At 39.3% G+C, this 19,005-nt stretch overlaps 1 protein-coding gene across 2 annotated transcripts in view; it reads right to left on the bottom strand.

Annotated features, from left to right (window-relative positions):
* Positions 1 to 2,093: 2,093 nt before the first annotated feature.
* LOC132201041 (protein amalgam) overlaps positions 2,094 to 19,005 on the bottom strand; it is a 119,266-nt gene continuing 102,354 nt past the window's right edge. For both annotated transcript variants that reach the window (XM_059626907.1, XM_059626906.1), the window contains 7 exons: positions 18,643 to 18,764; positions 16,694 to 16,844; positions 11,184 to 11,281; positions 6,966 to 7,140; positions 5,245 to 5,601; positions 4,583 to 4,773; positions 2,094 to 3,497 (listed from right to left, as the gene is read on the bottom strand). In XM_059626907.1, coding sequence (XP_059482890.1) covers positions 4,604 to 4,773; positions 5,245 to 5,601; positions 6,966 to 7,140; positions 11,184 to 11,281; positions 16,694 to 16,844; positions 18,643 to 18,764 — 1,073 coding nt within the window. In that variant the 3' untranslated portion in view covers positions 2,094 to 3,497; positions 4,583 to 4,603. The remainder of the gene's footprint in view (positions 3,498 to 4,582; positions 4,774 to 5,244; positions 5,602 to 6,965; positions 7,141 to 11,183; positions 11,282 to 16,693; positions 16,845 to 18,642; positions 18,765 to 19,005) is intronic.

Here is a 19,005-nt window from a genome sequence, read left to right as displayed (position 1 = left end):
TGCTGCCCTTGCTGCGAAATTAGCATAAATATCACATCCATCGCAATTATGCTAATTTTTGCCACTTCAGAAGAAAATGAGGCTTCCTCATTCTTTATTATATACCACCAGCATGCCACCGTGATTTATTCAATTTTTGCTGAGATTTCGCTAAAGGGGATTCTACATATAAAAATGATACAAAAAATCAACGCAAAATATCTAACATAATTTTGTATCAAATATTTAGCTGTAAACTTCTGAATGAATCTTTTTAATTTTCAGATTATTCCAAAATATAGTATATCTCACATTGTTCCAATCCATTAGAAAGGAAAAAGCCGAATTCGTTTGTAGAAACACAATGAAAGCTCCATTCGAGCGAGTCGAATCAAGTCCCAGGAATGGTCGTTTCCATCACGGGCCTCCACGAAACAAGGCCGAAAAGAATCGTCGGCCTATAGAGCCCAACGTCAGAGTGCGTTTGTGCGCGAGCCAACACGCTGCGACCATTAGCTATTGAGAGAAAGACGAGATCAAAAATATTTCGTCCAAAAAGGAATGACATCCACTCACTCAGCTGTGAGTAGTCGATTTTTTCTCCGGCATCTCTTTTCTTCTTTCTCCTGGTGCCGAGTTTAATTAAGTCGAGAACAAAGGGGCGCATCTTTGGCAATGCGGGACCCTCTGGTTTGCTTCAGCATTGGATGTTCCCAGCGTTGACGATGAGAGCAGAGAAATCATAAAGAAAAACTTCGCCTTCACCTTTCTTCGGCGCGGATTATATATTTCACGTATTAAGTGAAATGAAAAGCGCCGCTGGAGTTCACAGAGTAAAGATTGCCAAAAAAGTTTTGTGCCGAGAATTATTTAACGTCAGATAAGGAAGAGCAAGTGAGTGTTGGGAACGAAATTTGCTCGCCTGAGATGGGACAAAAGCGCGCGAGACGAGAAAGACAACTCGGCGACCTATTAAATTTCGTGCTCCATATAAAGAGAATTATCATCTTTATGACTTTTGCAAACTCGAGTAAATTTGCAAATTACTTTCTGGTCTTGTCACGAAGCGCTGAATAGAAATTTAGGAACACCAAACAAGCACTTTTCTTCCATGAAGAGTAGAAAGTGATTTTCTAGGAATTGTACATTATAATTTTGATTTCAGAATATTATTGAGAAAGAAGAATTAAATTAAAATAGTGAAATATGTTTCTTAAAGATCGCAGAAATAGATTCAATATGTTGAAAATGCGTAATGAACATATTTTTTTTTTACACATAATATTTCATAAATTCAATCAATAATCAATTTTTAAAAATACTTTTATATTTTTCATAATCTAAAAAAAAATTACAATTATAAAACTGAGAAATTAATTTGAAAAAATTACAAGTTAAGCATAAGAAAATATGTCTTGTATTTTTTCAACCAGTTTTCCCAAACGTGCTGCTATTTTATAGCATTATACCTTCAAAAAGATACAGAGGTGCCTGAAACATGGAACGAAAAGAGCAAGCATAAGAATTAATTCGTGACAACGCACAAAGACCCGGGGAAAAAGAAAACACATCTCCAATAAATTCTATGAGAGGAAAAAGTAATTAGGAGTGTTTGGATTGAAATGCATAGCGTCCAGCGTGGCGCTGAATAGAAAATAATTCAACACACGCCGCGCGCGGTCGCCGGTGCCGGCTGGTGAGACTTGAAAAGTCACTGCATCGCGAGCACCATAGGTGGAAAGAAATAAGAAGGTTGTTATTTTATTGTGCTGTCAATCACAGAGCAGCGGATGAAAGGAAAAGATGCCTTTGCCTGGCTGGGGCTCTCGAGTCCGATTCACAAGTGGTGCCATTATTGCTTGGCACAGAGGAAAAAACAGAGCCGCCTCGCATGCACCAATGATATTTATTATTTTTTCATCGCTGGCCGTTTTGTTGTGTACTAAATTTTACTCTTCATATTCCGCGTGCGGCGCATTTGAGGCCAGAAAATTGTTGGCAGTGACTCGGCATGATTGGTTTGTGACTATTACTATCATTATTGGGTCTGGGTTATTCTACACTTATTGGTACACAAGTAATGATTTAGATTTTAGAGAAAGAAAACGAGCGTGTACAAGTCAAGGTTCGTTATTAAATTTATTTAGCTTTTGAAACATATTGATCATCAACACTGAGCCCCGTACATGTTTTGTGAGATAAAACGACATCCAAATGAATGGCACATGAATATACAGATCCTTTTGAACAATCAAGAGTTCAATTTCGGGGACTTAGTGGTGATCCACACATCTTTACGCTCTCCAGAATCCGAATTCGGAGCTCTAGCCATAAGAATAATGACTACAATTACAATTTTGCGTTATTTGAGAAAACTTCACTTGGGCATGGTACAGAATCTCTTGTGGTATTTGTGTTTTGAGTGAATTATTATTTACATATTTTTGCACAAAAATAAATAATTATAAAAAAAAAATCGAAAATCAGCACACAACATGCAATTTGATCCGGAAACCATTCAGTAGCAATAATTCTTTTGACGAAACACTAAATTATTATGTATGTGAGTTGTGAGAATTGAACAGCTTTGAGTTCTGAAACACCAAACGTAATTGTTAGCTCTTATTTGATACTTCAATCTCTCATCAGATTCTTACATCAAAATATTTACATGCATGACATGGACAAAAATTAGTAGCTGTTGATCAGAGAAAATTACAAAGTTCAGAAAAACTATCGGAGAAAACAAAACGGCAGGAATTGAATTGCTGGGTGCGCAGAATCAACAGCATACATTGCCACTTATCTCATTTTAAACGTTAAATTCACAGACAAGAATGGTACACAATGTATATTATGCATTTTAAATTAACTATAATTATAGTCGTCACCGAGTCCATTTCTCAGCACTTTCGAAAGAACCTAGCGCAAGTTACGCAGCGGCAGTTTGTGCGATTTTCAAAAAATCGGCGAAAAATGACTTTGCAATTAAAATTTACAAATCAACGTGTTTTGCTTGCTCTGATATGAGGTCAAAACCAAAAGTCAGAAAAGAAGGAGTTTGGTCAAAAACTGCCGCTAGGAAAGGGTCTGTCCGCGAACAAAAAGTCCACACTGCAGGATGAAGAGAAACAGGTGCATTCAAATTTCGCCTCACGAAACAGCACTCACTCCTTTTGAATCCCTTCGTAATTACACTTCTCGGTTTGTGGCGGGGCAAATGATGAGGATCGCGCTGCGGGAAGTACGACCGGAATATTGTGAGTTGGATGATGATTGCAGCTCGGATAGCCAGCGTCATGCGGCGTGATGATTTGATGAGAAGAGATAATGATGTCGTTTTTGCTTGAGTTAAAATTCTTTCCGTCGGCTGACTGGTTGCGGTGGGTGATTATGTTTGCCGGGCTGCGTGTGTGAGTGATTGGAAAAGAGCAGAGAAAGAGTGAGACTGGCTGCTTGCAAACGCTCGATCGGTGCGCCAAGGTGTTGCTGCGAAAACCGCCGGGCCCCATCTGCACCTGTAATTAGGAAAAAAACATTAGTTTTACAAGATCAAAAACAAAACATAGATAAAATAATATGCACTGAATTATTATCCAAATTTTTGCGCTTTCTGTTTTTTAATCCCAAAAAAACATTTAAAAAAAATTTAATGAATAGTTCTATTTGAAATTGTTTTATAGTTAAATATGAACCTCAAAATAAAAATCTTTTTTCCAAAATACTGACAAAAACTGATTGCTCCTTTTATATTCAACTTTATATGACTGTATAGTTATATTTTGTATACAAATGTATGAAAATAAATGTAACAATATAAGAAAGAACGGTATTAAATTTATTCCCTCTCACGTTTCATTTCTTATTTCCGTGTTTTTGCCTGACTTTGTGAGAATCTTTTTCAACATTTCCGCCGCAAAAAGAAACATTCCGTGGCACGCCATTTACTTTTATTTTCCTTCGTGCGATCCCGCGACTGTTGCGCGAAAGTGGCGAATAATATTTCCCGAAAAAGACGCTATGACAGGCCCGAGCGTGACCAAGAAGAAAAACATCTGGTGCTCGAGATCAAGCGTGAAATCTGCCAGGAAAAAATTGGCACGCTGAAATTCTTCTCGGAATGGAGCAAATCCCAAGGCCAGAAAAACAAACCGAGATGTGGCGACTTCTTGCAATTGTCACTTCGAGATCTTATCCAAATAAAAGAGCGGAGTCGAATGTATTATTTTGGCCACTCCGGGCGAGAGAAAGAGAGTGTGGAGGATGTGAATTTAAAAATTTTGATGTGTACAAGAATATTTATAGCGCGCGGCCATTAATCATGCAAATGACGTCTTCATATGTGTGGCTGCGGCGGCCGCATATTGGTTTACATCATTAAAAAAGGGCGTTGCGCGCGTTGTTTCCATCTTCTCTCTTTCCGAATGTATCGTTTTCGACGCGTAAAATGAAACCTCCCGGATGAGAGAGACGTAATAATAATGAAAATAATATTCTCCAAAATACACGCAGGACACAACACGCGAATATTTATATGAAAGAATATTTTAATAGAGACGTCTGCGCGCCGCGAAGAGAGAATAATTTATGATTAATATCGCACCTTCGTGGTGTGGAGGTCAGTCTACACAAAGTTGCAGGCGGCGATGAGAATCACCAGGATGGGCAGCAACAGCGCCGGGGTCACAGTCCTGTGGGGGCGGGATGGGGTGGAGGCCGAAGCCATTCCTTTGGTGCTCGCGTGAGGACCCGCTTCGCCCATGATGTCATTCATCGCGTCGTCCAGTAGACTCTCTGCAAGTCCAAAATATTTTTAGAATATAATCCTAAAAATCAATCTAAATAAATACATTATCAAGCATTTCAACATTTTTTATCTCTCTTGCATAAAAATAATTTGCGAAGTAACATAAAATTTTCTTTTTTTATAATAATAAGCATGCAAGCTGTGGTAGGACAAAGACATTGAAAGGCGAGAGCAAGGTGCGCAAATAATTCTTCCCAGTTTTAATAATAATTCGTATTTTCCTTTGTTCATCTGATGCGACCCTCGTCTCACAAGCACGTATATCACATTCTTATAAGCATATAATAAACTTACTCTTGTTTTTATTAAATTTCTAAAGTATATTTTAAGAACGACACGTATATGAAGAAAAAAAAACAAGCAGGGGTGGGTTTTGTATGCGGTGTGCATTACATAGATTCCGGACAAGAGGGTTTTTGGGGACGAACGTGACAAAGAGTGTGCATTTTGGTACTGACCGCTGGAGCCCCTGGTGTAGAACTTGTAGAGGTCGGACACCTCGTTCCAGCCGTACTTGTTCTTGGCCTGCACGACGGCCTCGTACGCGCCGCCGGGCTGCAGCGGCCGGATCACGTACGACGCTCTGTGCAGGTTGCCCTCGCCCACGTGGCCGATGGCCGCCGTCTTGGGGTTGGGCGCCAGAATCACGTCGTGCCACTTTCCGGCCATCGGGTGCGTCTCGTTCATGTGCACGCGTCTCCACACAAGTTTGACCTCGAGCAGCGGCGGCCAGCTGGTCACTTCCCAGCTCAGGTTGTAGTAGTCGCGACCTCGGCTGTACGCCTCGGACAAGAAGGTCACGGGACTTGGCCGCCCTGGTGGACACCACAGGGGTGCGTTAATTGGCGTTTGCGTCATTGTTTACATTGGAGGATACAGGGTGGAAAATATAGTGTTAGTGAAAGTTGAAGAAAGGAGGAAAGAAATAAAATAACAGCATTTTCAAAGCCAGAGTAGAAATTGTGCAAGCGTTAGATTGTTTACATTCACTTAATATGTACTCAACGTATACAAAATTTAAATGTTTGCAACAACATAAAAAAATTAGCATCATTTTTCATTGAATGACAGTTTTTGAAAATAAAGAACTATTTTCCAACAAATTTAATTTAATAATTGTTAACAAAGAGGCAAAGAGCGTCAATGATAAGATATTTCAGATTTCAGAATTAATCAAAAAGTAAACTTAGATCACTATTAATTAAAGTACTTTAAAATTATGTTTAAATGAGCACTACCATACATCTATATTTTTTGAGTAGTTAGAACCAGAATTAAATATCTAAATATTAAGTTTGATATTAATAAAAAAGATAACCCGTTACAATTATATTATTAATTATTTAAAAGTAAAAATTATAATAAAAAGTAAAAAAAAATAGCAAAACTGTAGTTTTTAAATCATGCTTTATAAGTATTTAAAATTATTATAATTTTAAAGAACCGCCTTAATAACACCACCAACAAAATGCTATAAAATTTCTAACTTTGACCATGCACTCTACAAAAAGTTCAGTCTGCACTTGTCGTCTAAATGTACATTAAAAAATCTAACACGAAATTTTTAGAGAATACACAGCGCACCAGTGTAATAAAAAGGTAGAACAACACGGCACCGCAGGAAACGACGTGCATTGTGCGCAAGTGTTTGCTTTATCTCATCGGCTATTTTCGTCGCTGCTCCCATAAAATCTCGTCCGCCGACAAATAATTGAATAATGCACGAAGCAAAAAAGCCAAAACACACACACCGTACACAGAGTTTGGAGTTTGAAGGTCGCATCGTTAATAAGTAAGAGCACCGCGGCTTTAACTATTGAATTATCCACCAAGCACCTGCATTAGGCCATTTTTGGCCAGTCCCACGACTCATCAATAAGCAAGAGAGAGAACCAAAAAACCAGGGGGTGAAAGAAGCTCTATTAAAAATGCATGCAAATAACCACCATAGCTCGTCGTGAACCAATCCGGAAAACGATTTTTACACACGAAAATTCTAATTCCTGCATTGCAAACCCATTCAATAATCAAAGTGGTAAAATTTTTAGAAAAATTAACTTTTGAAAAGAATAAAGAGATTTAATTAAAATTATGCCAGTATTGAACGAACTTGATTTAATTATGCTTTGGGTTTACAAGCAGGAAATAATAATTTTTTGCAAAAATTGCAAATTTTTACCTGAGAGTTCCATGTACTTCTTTGCCCTTCCGAGGCTGTTGTCGGCCACGCAGCTGTAGTTTCCGAAGTCGCTCTGCTGAACTTGGCGGATCGAGAGGGTGTGTTTGATGCCGTGGGTCTCCATGTGGCGGCGGTCATTTTCCTGCAGGGAGAACGACTCGTGGTGCCAGTTCACCTGCAACACGCAGTCAATCGCACGTTTAATTACAGTTACTCGGCGCACTCTAGTAGTAAAAAATAACATCTAATGGTCTTGTTTACCCACGCTGAAGAAGAATTTGTGGCACAAAGATGCCAACTGCGGGTGCGTGTTCTCCGAGAGAGAACGCACAGGGGTCTTTATTGTGTTGCCTTGGCACGCTACTTCCTCTGCGGGCATTCGGTTTTCATTGTTTTGCTCGGTTTATTGCGCAAATGAGCCCGATAAATTAGATACCCTCGGTGGCGAGGATCATCGTGATAAGCGGCGGGACATGAATGGAGCTTGTTTTGGTGGTTCGCGCGCGGCAGCTTTTGTGTGCATCTTCGAGTTAACTCCAATTGCACGAAAGAGCAAATGGACCGTTTTATCTATTTCGGAATGCGAAAGTAGCATTTATTCCTCTAGGTTTATACGAACTTGTCAGAAGATGGGAAATTACCGCTGAGAGGTGAAATAAATTCTCGTGATTAAAACTTTGTCTAGTCTGCAAGAATAATTCTCAGAGGGTAATGAATGTGGCACATCTCCTTTTCACCATCTCACCGCAACGGGGCGGCGCAATGCTGCATAAGAATAGCTGCATTGAGCAAATAGCAAGTTTTAATTCCATAACGTGTAACGCTCGCTTATCACATTTCCCGGTAAAGTAAGGTACAAAAAAGCAGAGCACCTGTTCAGCGCAGTGTGTGTTTAGTTTCGTTTTAAGTGCTCATTACCAGGTTGATTTATTCTTTGCCCGCGGTGCAATTAAAGTCTCTGAATGAATGGCTAGGTGATGCCGTATGTGAGTCGTGATTTGCCATAATGTGTTAAAATTTATGAACGTTAATAACATTTAAGTTGCGTAACTATAATTATCTTTGATAAATGTACGCTAAAAAATTATACGCAGAGAGAGAAAATGAAATAAAAATCTATTTTTTTCCTATATTAGATTATGTTTATAAATAAAAAATTCTTTATTAAAATAAAAATTAATCATAATGAGAATTAAAAATTAGAACTAATCAAAAGTTGACGATGAAATTTAAAATTAGTTTTGATTCCAAAAATATGACAATTATAAATTATCAAGCCAATCACAAAACAAAGATAAATAAATAAGACCGATCTTTTAACCAAATTTATGCAGAGCCTGGTCGTCTGAAGTGGAAATTCGCTGTCTGCTCGGCAATATTGAGCGGCCATCAGCGAGTGGCGTGAATTATTGCTCAGTTCGATACGCGCAATAAATCCCGCGAGTGAACGGTTCAGATTTACAGCGGCGCACATTTGCGATGCATCACCTTTGCCAATAAAAGTCTGGGAGCCCCGCGGCTCTCACTAATGTACAGGTACACGCGGTGGTAAAATCACATCTGCCTGCGTACCAGGGGTTGTTTCTCTATTACAACGTGTCGCTCGCTTGCTTATGTTCATGTTTCGTGTGTGCGCGCGCTGTATGTACAGTACCTCCTGGCCTCCCTCAGGGCTGCACAACTTGATGCTCATGAATTATCACCCAAGCGTTAATAACTATGATGTTCTACGTCGCTCTTGGCAGCCGATGAATGGTATCGCTTGCTGATTAAATTTTCATTACCAAATTAAATTGCCAAAATGTATATTAAAATTATTCTAAACCATCACAAAATTGTTTGATAAATCATTTAAATTTTTTTCTTTTCAAAATATTAGTGGGAAGAAACATGTTTTTTTTTTTTTTTTTTTTTTTTTTTTTTTTTTTTATAATAGAAAAAGGTTTATGTAAAATAATTTTCCACGGGATTTATCTGCATTAAATCAAGCTAATTAAGGGCTTCGGTGCCAAAGATCCCATTAACTCTGAGCGCCCCTAATTACTCGCCAGAAATTTAGCACTCTAAATTGCTGAAAATAAATTTTAACTTAATAATATAAGAAGGGGTGTCGTGCTGGAACTGACTTGTATTAATTCTTCAAGGGCCAAATACTTCTGGAACGACGCCCCTCTTTTCTGAAAAATAATAATTTCTCAAATCCTGATTTGCAACAGGAGGAAAACATCTGCGGCACTTTCCACTTTTCTCTCTGCAAATTGCCTCCTCGCGTGAGCCCCCTTTTGTCGTCGCGTTGCAACATACTATGCTCTTTCAGAATTACTTATGGCGAAGGCTTAACAAATAACTCGCCGGCCACTCCCTTTCTTCGCAACCCTCTTTCCTCTCTTGCAAGAAACTTTTCTTATATAGTTTTCCTCTTGTTAGAGACGTTCAAATTACATGAATATGCAACCCTCAGCACGTGCAACTCGACACTTTCTGCTGTTCCATTGCATTCGCACATAAATTTCAAGCAAAACTTTTGAATGATCATTCTGGCATTAAGAAATTTGGAAATTCAAAATTATTTGTAATAGCTCGAAACTTTCCTGGCGCTGTTCCGCTCACTTTAAATCCATTTCACTCTTTCTTTTCTCCTAATTGCAAATCGATTTAGATTCCGAGGACCTGCGGAGGCGAAAATAAATTATTTTGAAAACCCCCTCTCGGCAGATTTATCAGCTCGGTGTAATTGATGCGACCGTTCGGCCCTTTTTTCGACTCCCAGGATGAAAAACATCCATTAAACGTAATTACTTGTAATTCGCAGACAATGCGCCATAAATTCCCCTTTCCCGTCTGTGCTGTGTGAGAATTCGTACGAGGCGCCACCAAGCTCCCCGGGTCAGAAGCCTCCCACTTTTCCCGGCAGGGGCAGCCGTGTGCAGGGGTGTCGATTTTCCACCCCTCGACCGGCGCCTGCACAACAGCGACAACCGAAATCGCGGAACTTTGGATTCGGCAAAGGGGAAAGGCGCGCCGCACAAAGTGAAATAAAAAGAAAAGGCTTCGCCAGACATTTTTATGGCTGAGAGGGAGAGAGAAATGCGGAGGCGGCGGGTTGCATACTCGTAGGTGGTTGTCTAATTAATCGCTCAGGAAGGAAGAAAAACGTGTAGCGAGGGCGCAAAAAGGCGGACGAAACGTACAACCCTCTTTTCTCCTCGGGCCCGCAAAGTACATCTCCAGAGATTCATAATAATAAAAACAGAGCCTGTAAAAAAGCTTTACGGCTCCGAGAAAATCCTTTTGCGGCTGCACTTTTTGATACTGGACCACGGCTGCTGCTTTTTAAGCCAGCTAATGGTGTGCGATAAATCAGCGAGGATTAACGTGCGATTATTGTTTCATCCACCCAAAAGCGCTCCTTTTTGGCGCGTGACCTGAAGAGGGTAATTATTCTGCCACTCGACAGAGAGGAAGAGCGACTTGAGAAAATTATGCCCCAGTTTGTACATTTGTGTTCCGCAGGTTGCAAAACCTGTTTTGAAGTGCAAGGGATTTTCACAAGACAAATTTTTATATTTTTACATCCAACAAAAACTTTTTTGTGTTTTGAATGTTTTAAAATTTTAAGACGATTTTTTATATGAAAATTGAAAGCTGCTCTTTGCAATGAGAGAATATTCTATTGAATATCAAGAGTTTAATTGAAACAAAGAAATTAAAAGATTTCCAAACAAAAAACCTACAGTCGGCGAATTCCTTTTGAATGAATTCTTTTTATATTCGCTTTTCCTTGTCATTAGTGGATTGAGAGTATTTTTATCTTCAAAAGAATATCCAGAATTCCTTAGTGCACAGCAGCTTTTGAGCGACAAAAGCATAGGGATTTGGCCATTCGCAACCAGCCAAGTGCTCGTTCATTGATTCGATAATAATAATCCGGTGCTTTTTAATTCCCTTCGTCTAGAGTTCCAGCACAGTCACGGCTGCCGACCACCATTTCATTTCACTCCACCGTAGCCACAATCGGTGGTTGCTGAACGTCAAAGGCTCATGCAATTTTTTCATTAGCGCAAAAGACACAAAGGGCGAGCCGAAGTGTTCATTTTTTCAATCGCCAATATTATAATCCGACGGGCGGCGAATTCATTTCCATTTTCAGCTCTTTATTGATTTCATCGGTCTGACTGAATATGAAATTTGCAAGTCAAGCCTGGGGAGAAGACTTACCACTGCAGGAGGATCAGAGTGGACGATGCAGACCAATTGGGCTTCGAATCCTTCTCCGGAATGGACCCAGCTGCGTTCTACCTGGATCTCTGGCGGATCTGAAACGGAAAATTGAATTTCTTCAGAAAATGGAGAACAAGTATATGATTTTTTTTTAAACACACGCATATAAGAAGATTGCGATTCTAATTTCAGGAAATGAACCAACCACGCCTTTTGGAAATAGAGAGACGAAAAGAGCATGAAAAGCATTCCCCTTGGGTTGGCTTTTTAGCGGCATTCCGCCTAAAATTGTGCGTCCTCTTGGAACGCAAAGGAGCGAGAGTGAATGAAAAAGGCCTGGCGGTGCGCATCGCCGGAAATAGGTATGTTTGCTTTGTAAATGGATGCTCGGCGGCGCACTCTTATTTTGTATTTGCATGCAACCCTTTTCATTCCTTAATACGCAAAAAGTCTGCCGGCGCGCCCACTTTGAAAGCAGCTACTCAGAAGCTGCCAGAGAAAAGTCATTGTCGGCATTTTGTCAAAAAGGATGAAAAAAATTCACATCAAATAGGATGGAATTTTATGAAAACAACCAGAAAAAATGGCAATATTTAGGTTGATTTGTCTGCATAATTTCAAATCAGCTGGCTGGCAATTTTGCAGCTAAGCAGCGGAATAATTCAATAAATTTGTGCAAACCAAGCGCGTCGAATTGAATTTTTCGGAGACGAGAGAGAGAGAGCTCGGCTTAATTCACCCCCGCGTGGCACGGAAATTTAGCACGATAAATTCGCACCGGCGCGCTGCGAAATTGGCTACGGTGTAACAATTAAGTTTCATGCCAAGTCATATTTTAGTACAAAAGGTGTGCGCGTTGCGCGCTCGCACACAATAATAGGATGGGTAGGCCGTGTGCGTATGTGCCGCTTCGGTCGTTTCGTATAATGATACAGCTGAATAATATTTTGCGGAGTGCGGTTTGCGCCTCAGACGGGTCTAATTTTCAACACCGAGCCTGTCTAAAAATGGACGCCGCTTGCATGCTCACCTTACCGCTGACAATATTGCTCCTCGCTGTTCGGGGCAGTGTTAGAATTATAATTTTAGTCGCTTGAAAATTTTTACATGTTTGGAAAATATTATTAAAAAATTTGTTTATTTTTTATTCAAAATGACAAGAATCGATTCCCCGCCCCCTGGAGCTCAAGGTGAAATTTAATCCATCCTCGGCTTCCAGACAACTCAAAAGGTCGATTTTCTGAATTTTTATGACTCTTTTATAAGCATATTAGCTTCTGTAGAAATTTAGCAACTAATTTGCAAAAGCAATAGGTTTTATGTATTTTATTCAACAAGATAAATTTTTCATCCACTCCTCCAAATTAAATTTAGTGCTTAATTTTCTCAAAAATATGAATCCCGACATATTTTTTTAGCTTATTTACAATTTAAAATATTAAATAAATGGGAGACGATAAATGTTCTATTTTATTTATTTTAAAAGACACATTTTCTTTAACACTGTCCTGGTGCCCTTAAGAACAAGAGGCGTTCAAGCTGGCACGCTGCAGTGTGTGTCTGTGTGCATAGCGCACAATGGGAGACGAATATATGCAGGAATAAAGGACGGGATAATTACGCAGCACACACGCAGTAATAACCTTTTATTATTATTGCCCGAATGCCGAGTCATCTAATATTATATCAGCCGCGTTGGTCCAATTAAAATTTTATGTCTCAGGTGCTGCCGCTGCTTCTCTCCTTCAATTTGCTACTTTACGATTTGAGAGAGAAGCGCCGAGGGGCCGCCGCTGGGGATCAAAAAAGCAAATAACAGACACTCGAAAGATTTCGCCTCGCGATGATTTTGATTTTCTCTTTCACGGATCAATAGGGGTGCATTGGGAGAGCGCCTGATTGACGCCCCTCGAGGCGGTTTTTTCAAGTGCTCAGTCTTTTCAAAAACACTTCTTTCATGCCGACCGTGTTTGATGGTCTGTAGGCTGAAAACCGTCCGTGCGAGAGTGCGTGAGAAGATCTACCTGCATTCGATTCGCCACGCTTCCATTTTCAAAACAGTGACATTGGTAAAGCCCGGAGAGACAATTGCTCGTTAATTAAAGAAAATGAAAAGGGACAAATTAATCGCAGCAGCAGTTTCTTTTCACGCAGTGTGGCCTTGGAAATGGTAGCAATAAAAAAATTCTAGGTACGTTTTAATGAATTTTAATGCCTTTAAAGCCAAAAGATAAGGCCTTTTGTGGAGCTCAAAGTACTTTTTTATTCATCTTCTGAGGAAGTCACTCTCTTTGTGAAACGAAAAAGACACTTTTCCATATAAAATAATACTCCAACAATGCAATTTCGAAGACAAATTGCACATTTTGCAGGCATCGCATTTGCCTCCGTTCAAAATTGCACTTTGTGCATAGCGAAGGATACAAGAGAAGTGTGCAACTTAATTTGCATACATTGACCTGAATAACCGATGAGGAAATGAAGCGCAGCTGTATGGCACACACCGGCTAGAAAATTTCGCAAAGTGGATGAAAAGACCCGCCCTTGTATTTTTGCTGCCGCCGCCGCCTTTTTACTGCCTTAATTCGCCTTATGCATGTTTCACCTCGGCGTGCTTTCCATCATGCTAGTCAATTATGTATGCAGCCATTTCATCCACTTTTGCCCGTCATAAATTTTTAAACCAACCCTGGCAGATGCAAAAAATGAACATGTGGGCACGCAGCTTCCGTGCATGGGCACTTTCGTATTGACGTATTTTGAAAGGTTCCAAAAAATAAAAATAAAATAGAAATAAATAAAAAGTGTAGATAATTTCATATAAAACATGCCTAAACGTTGGTAAATTGCCTTGTGAAATAATAATAAAAATTTAAATTGTTAATAAGAATTTTTTTCAGGGCCGCAGATATTTAATTTTGTATGTATTTGAATTAATCTTGCTGCAATAATATGAGAAATCTTAATTAGGCAAGTGTATCCACTTGAGGGTTTGACAATGGGGTCGCGGTGTCGGAATTCCATGGCAAAAACTATCCTGGGACGCGGGGTCAGAAAGCAACAAAGACCTGGGATGAGATGAATACATTTGCGGGGACAGCCACGTGCATTGTGCGAAACGTTCTCTGTTTGTTTTCTGTCCGATGAGAGAAAGGCACTCTAGGGCCCAGCATATTTAATAACGCGTGTGCACGCGAGTGAGTTCAGACTCTATTCGGCTCCTTTTGTCTAATGGCGGCGAGACAAAGCGAGTGGAATTACCGCCGCCATTATCATTATTATTGTTGCCAAGAGCACACCGGCTAAGTTACCCCTTTCGGCTCGGGCGGAAAGGTGTTTATTTGCACAATTGCCGGGTGGGCAGGCGGACCGACGTTTTAAATTATCGCATTAACTGTCAAGGAAATACGCGCGGCGTCTAATCTAATTGGCCGGTGGAGCTGCAGTGCAAAATGTCATCTGAATAAGCAGTTTGCCAACAGAGACCAGCCAGCCTTGTTCGCTTCTCTCTCTCTATCTCGGCCTAATCCGATTTCGGACTTAAAACGCCGGTCGCGGGGAAATTCCCGGACCGCTTGTTTGCCAGCTCAGCTGCTCGTTTATTTTTTTCAAATGCGCGACGCGTTTCGTCCCTCTGATTGTGACAAAAAAAACTCCAATTAGCACGGAATTGCAGCAGTTTTTGCTCCGCCCTCTTGCGGCTGGGATTTTTTTTAATGCAAAAAGGGAGATAAATGGGAGAGCTAATTTTTGGTTTGCATGACACATCCATAACGTTAAAAGGCCTGACATAATTATTTTTATGCAAATATGGTGCCATATCTTTAAAGAATGTTTTAAAAATTAAAATTTACATTATTTTCTTTCATTTTTTTTTTTTTGTAATTATTTTGTCCACTTATTTTAAAATTATTTAAATAACAAATAAATAAATAAATAGACAATTTCACAAATTTGCTCATTTTAATCTGCATTATTTAGCAGCAATCAAAAACGCCATTAAATTTTTTCCCACTCATGATTCCCAGCCGATCATACAACGGATACTTAAATACTTGCGAATAATTTTTTTTTTATTATTTCAATAAATATTAGTTTTTTTTTTTAAATTTTGATTTTTCCACAGGCAACCACAGGCGAGGCGAAAATTTTGGTCGTTTTCTTATGAAAAAATGTCAAAATTTATGTGGTCATGAAACTCTTCTCAAACAAATGCCTCTAGGCGAAAAAAGCAAACACTGCGTTTTGCGTTGAATTTTTTACTGCAACAGAGTGCCCTTTGGCATCGGCGTCGGCGCTGATGGCGTTCCGAGTGTCACCATAAAAGTTGCGGCCTCGGTGCTGCGCCGCCCTGCTTGTTTTGCATGTCAAACAAATGACTGTGTTAATTACGCCAACTAAACCGAGCCAAATGGAGCAATAATAAATAAAAGCTGCGAGCGGCCGGGTGGTCGCCGAAGCCACCACCGACGCGGGGCAAACGTAAGCTCCAACTGATGACCCTGCTAATCCATTCATTTGGCCCGCCCTGGGGGTTAAGCGCTTAGTTTTTTACCGGAGGAACGCCAGCCTAAGCGGCAATGAATGTGCGGTCACAATCCAAACAAAGAACTTTTTGTTGGTTTGTACCGTGAAGAGGGAAATAACCCTGTATTATTTGTTTTTTCAATCAATTGACATTACAAATTACGGCGTGCTGACGAAATGTACAAATCAAATTATATAAATTATTAAGTGTCGTTTGTGTTTATTTTAAAAAGGATTCTTAAAAAAATAAAAAATAAAATCTTCATTGATCAAAAAGTTGAAAATAATTATAATTTTTACAATAATGAAGTTTGTGTTTTTATTCTTATAAAAATATCTATTAATAAATTGTAACTATGCTGAATGTTTTTCTGAGTGAAGAATTTTGCCACGACACGTCTTTTCTGTCAAATGTGGTATGTACGTACGAGTGTGTGCTCACTCAGCAAGAAATGGCACCGTATTTGTCACAGCGTTGCCTCCATTGTTCACCACTTTTGTTATTAGACTCTCTTTCTTAATTGCAATGCACCTGAGGTGCCGAGTAATTATGAAAAGTGCTGCGCGCAACGTTGGAAAAACCTTTTCTGTTATTTTGCCCTCAGACGGCAGTTTCCTTGCAACATCAACGTATGCTCCACTGGGTTTTAATTGTCCTTAAAAAAATATAGTTGAAAAGGTTAAAAGAATTTTGCCTTGTCACACCAACGGTTTTCCACGGTGAGTGAAATAGAGAATTAATTGTTTCACGCCCAAGTCACAAAAAGAAATAGTAGAATAAAACTTTAATTAGATGTGCAGTTTTATTCATGACGGCAAAATGTTTTGGTTGTAATGCAAAATTTTCCAAACGATACAACACCAGTAAAAATATCAAAACTAGAAATTAAAGATGAATAGATTGAAAAGTCTTTTAAAAATCCTCACCAGTTTATAAAAGGATTAAATTTTGAAAATAATTTATAAAAAATTCAACTTACAGAGAATGGTCAGGTTGATGTCAATGGTAGCCGGAGGCCCAACGCCGTTGTTTGCCGAGCACTGGTAGACGCCAGCTTGGTGTCTGTCCACTTGGTCCAGGGTCAAGGAAAATCCTTCAACCGTCTTTTCGCCTCCGAAAAGAGTGCCGCCCTGAAAGCAAACCAATTCCGACATGTTAATTAAAGCCACTACTTAAAGCTGCTTTTAAACGCACATTTGCTGTCAATAGCGTAATAGCTATTTCCAGACAAAAGCTGTTCTTGCTATTCTGAATTTCAACTGTGAATTCGCGTATGTGAAATTTGTCCAGACAGTCAACAAGTAAATATATTATTTGCCGTGCATATGCTGGTATCCTCACGGGCTCTCAGATAAGGCGCGCCCCCATGTGTATGCCGACTCGGCTATAGAGATGCACCACATAATAAACAGAGCCCAGCAGAGCAATGTGCAGCAAGAACTGTAATAATCATCAAAGCGATGGGGCTGAGCGCTATCCAGATGAAATATTGGAGCCGCCACTGCGGTGCTGACTTAAGGTCTGCACCCGGTGCTCAGTGCAACTGGTGTGGATCCGCGCAAGCTGAATAGTGCTAGGCAATGATGTTTTAGGAAAGTGTTACAATTTTTATTAGGACCTTGAGGATTATTTTAAAATAGCTCTGCCAGCTCTAAATAATTGCTTATGGGAGGGGGGGGGTGGAAGTTTTATTGTATATTGGTAAGAAATAATTAATATTATTTCAATACAAATGATTATTTTTAGTTAGGGGTTAATAATGGCATAACTAATATAGTGAATAAAATTATTTTTCTGTTGATCAAAGTTCAATTTTATAATGTAATTAGTTAATTTAAATTTTAATCACGCTGTTAATTAAGATTTTCAAAGGACTCTGAGCTTCAATTTATTCTAGTTAAATCCCTTTGCAATGATTGTAAATATAATTTCAACAATGTATTAATTAAAAAAAATTGAATACTGGAAAATAAATTATTTAATTTCAAATATTCTCATTTTTAAAATAAAACAAAATTTAAATGAAATTTTAAATAAAACAAAATTTAATTATATATTAATTTTAAAATAAAAATAAAACATTATTACTTGCTCATTTAATATTAATTTAGTTAAAATATGTTACATGCAATTAAATAAAATTTTTTTTAAATAAAAAATTCAAATACTGGAAGAATTTTAAGCGAATCCATTTTGTCTATTCAACACAACGTGAGCACCAGAAAGTGTGCACACACAGCGAGCGGTTCTCTTTCCCTCTGTGTTGAGTATGGATTCAAATGGTGAGCGGTGCATTAGGAGCGACGTAATGAAGACCGCCACTAATGCCCGTGCTGGCGTTTGTTTTATTTTGCCTGCAGAGCCATTGGATATATTATTTTGAATTTACACTGGAGCAATGCAAACACGTGCAGCAAAGTAGCCGGCAAATATAACTCTCTGCATGCAAACGAATAAATTCTGTCTGCTCTCTAGAACCCATTTCCGGAATTTCTATCTTTTCTGCCGACAGAGCGAGCCAATTATTATTCCAGCAACTTCGTTTTCCCAAAAACGGCGGCGCTCCAAATTTCCTGCCCTTGTATATTAATTCACCCGTGACGGCGCAAATAACGCAGTAACGATATCATCATTACTTCACAGTACTGCAAGCCGCGAGGACTATTGTTTGTTATATTTTTCCTTTGCATGGGAACCAGACATAAAGTGGGAAAAAGCCACATTTGCATAAGAGGAAATTTCAATAATAAAGACGTTAAGTGGAATTGTGTTTTAGTTAAAATATGCCAATGTGCCGCCCTTTTTACGGTGGCGGGTCTCTCTGGTGGTTTTGGAAGTGCTTCGCCCGAGTGTGTCACTCTCGACGCCCCGGCAAAACCATATTTCTGTCACTGCAGTGACATTGACTGGCACTTGGACATTTCCTACCTTTTTCGTCCAGGTGATTGTTGGTACGGGGTTGCCGGACGCCTTGCACTCTAGGGTCACCGAGCCGCCCTTGCGAACTGTCATGGATCCTGCTGAGGGTTGGCCGCGAATTGTGGGTGGGACTGAAACATATGAACACACAAATTTGTTAATTTCACAAGAATTTAACAACAGGAAGAAAAACGGAAGTGACATGCCCTTGAGCAACTTTATAAAAAATTAAATTTGGAAATTCACCCACAACTTCAAATAATAAACATGTAATGAAGCCCCTTATTTTGTGTTTGACATTGTGTTTTCCAGGGTTTAGCAAAAACAAGTTTGGAAACTCTTAATTAGAAGTGCCAATTAAGAAAACATAAA

Source organism: Neocloeon triangulifer, unplaced genomic scaffold (assembly GCF_031216515.1).
Source record: "Neocloeon triangulifer isolate White Clay Creek 2 clone unplaced genomic scaffold, ASM3121651v1 ptg000014l, whole genome shotgun sequence".
Lineage (NCBI taxonomy): Eukaryota > Metazoa > Arthropoda > Insecta > Ephemeroptera > Baetidae > Neocloeon > Neocloeon triangulifer.
The sequence above is the reverse complement of the archived record's forward strand: the minus strand, read 5'-3'. Positions and strand labels throughout refer to the sequence as shown.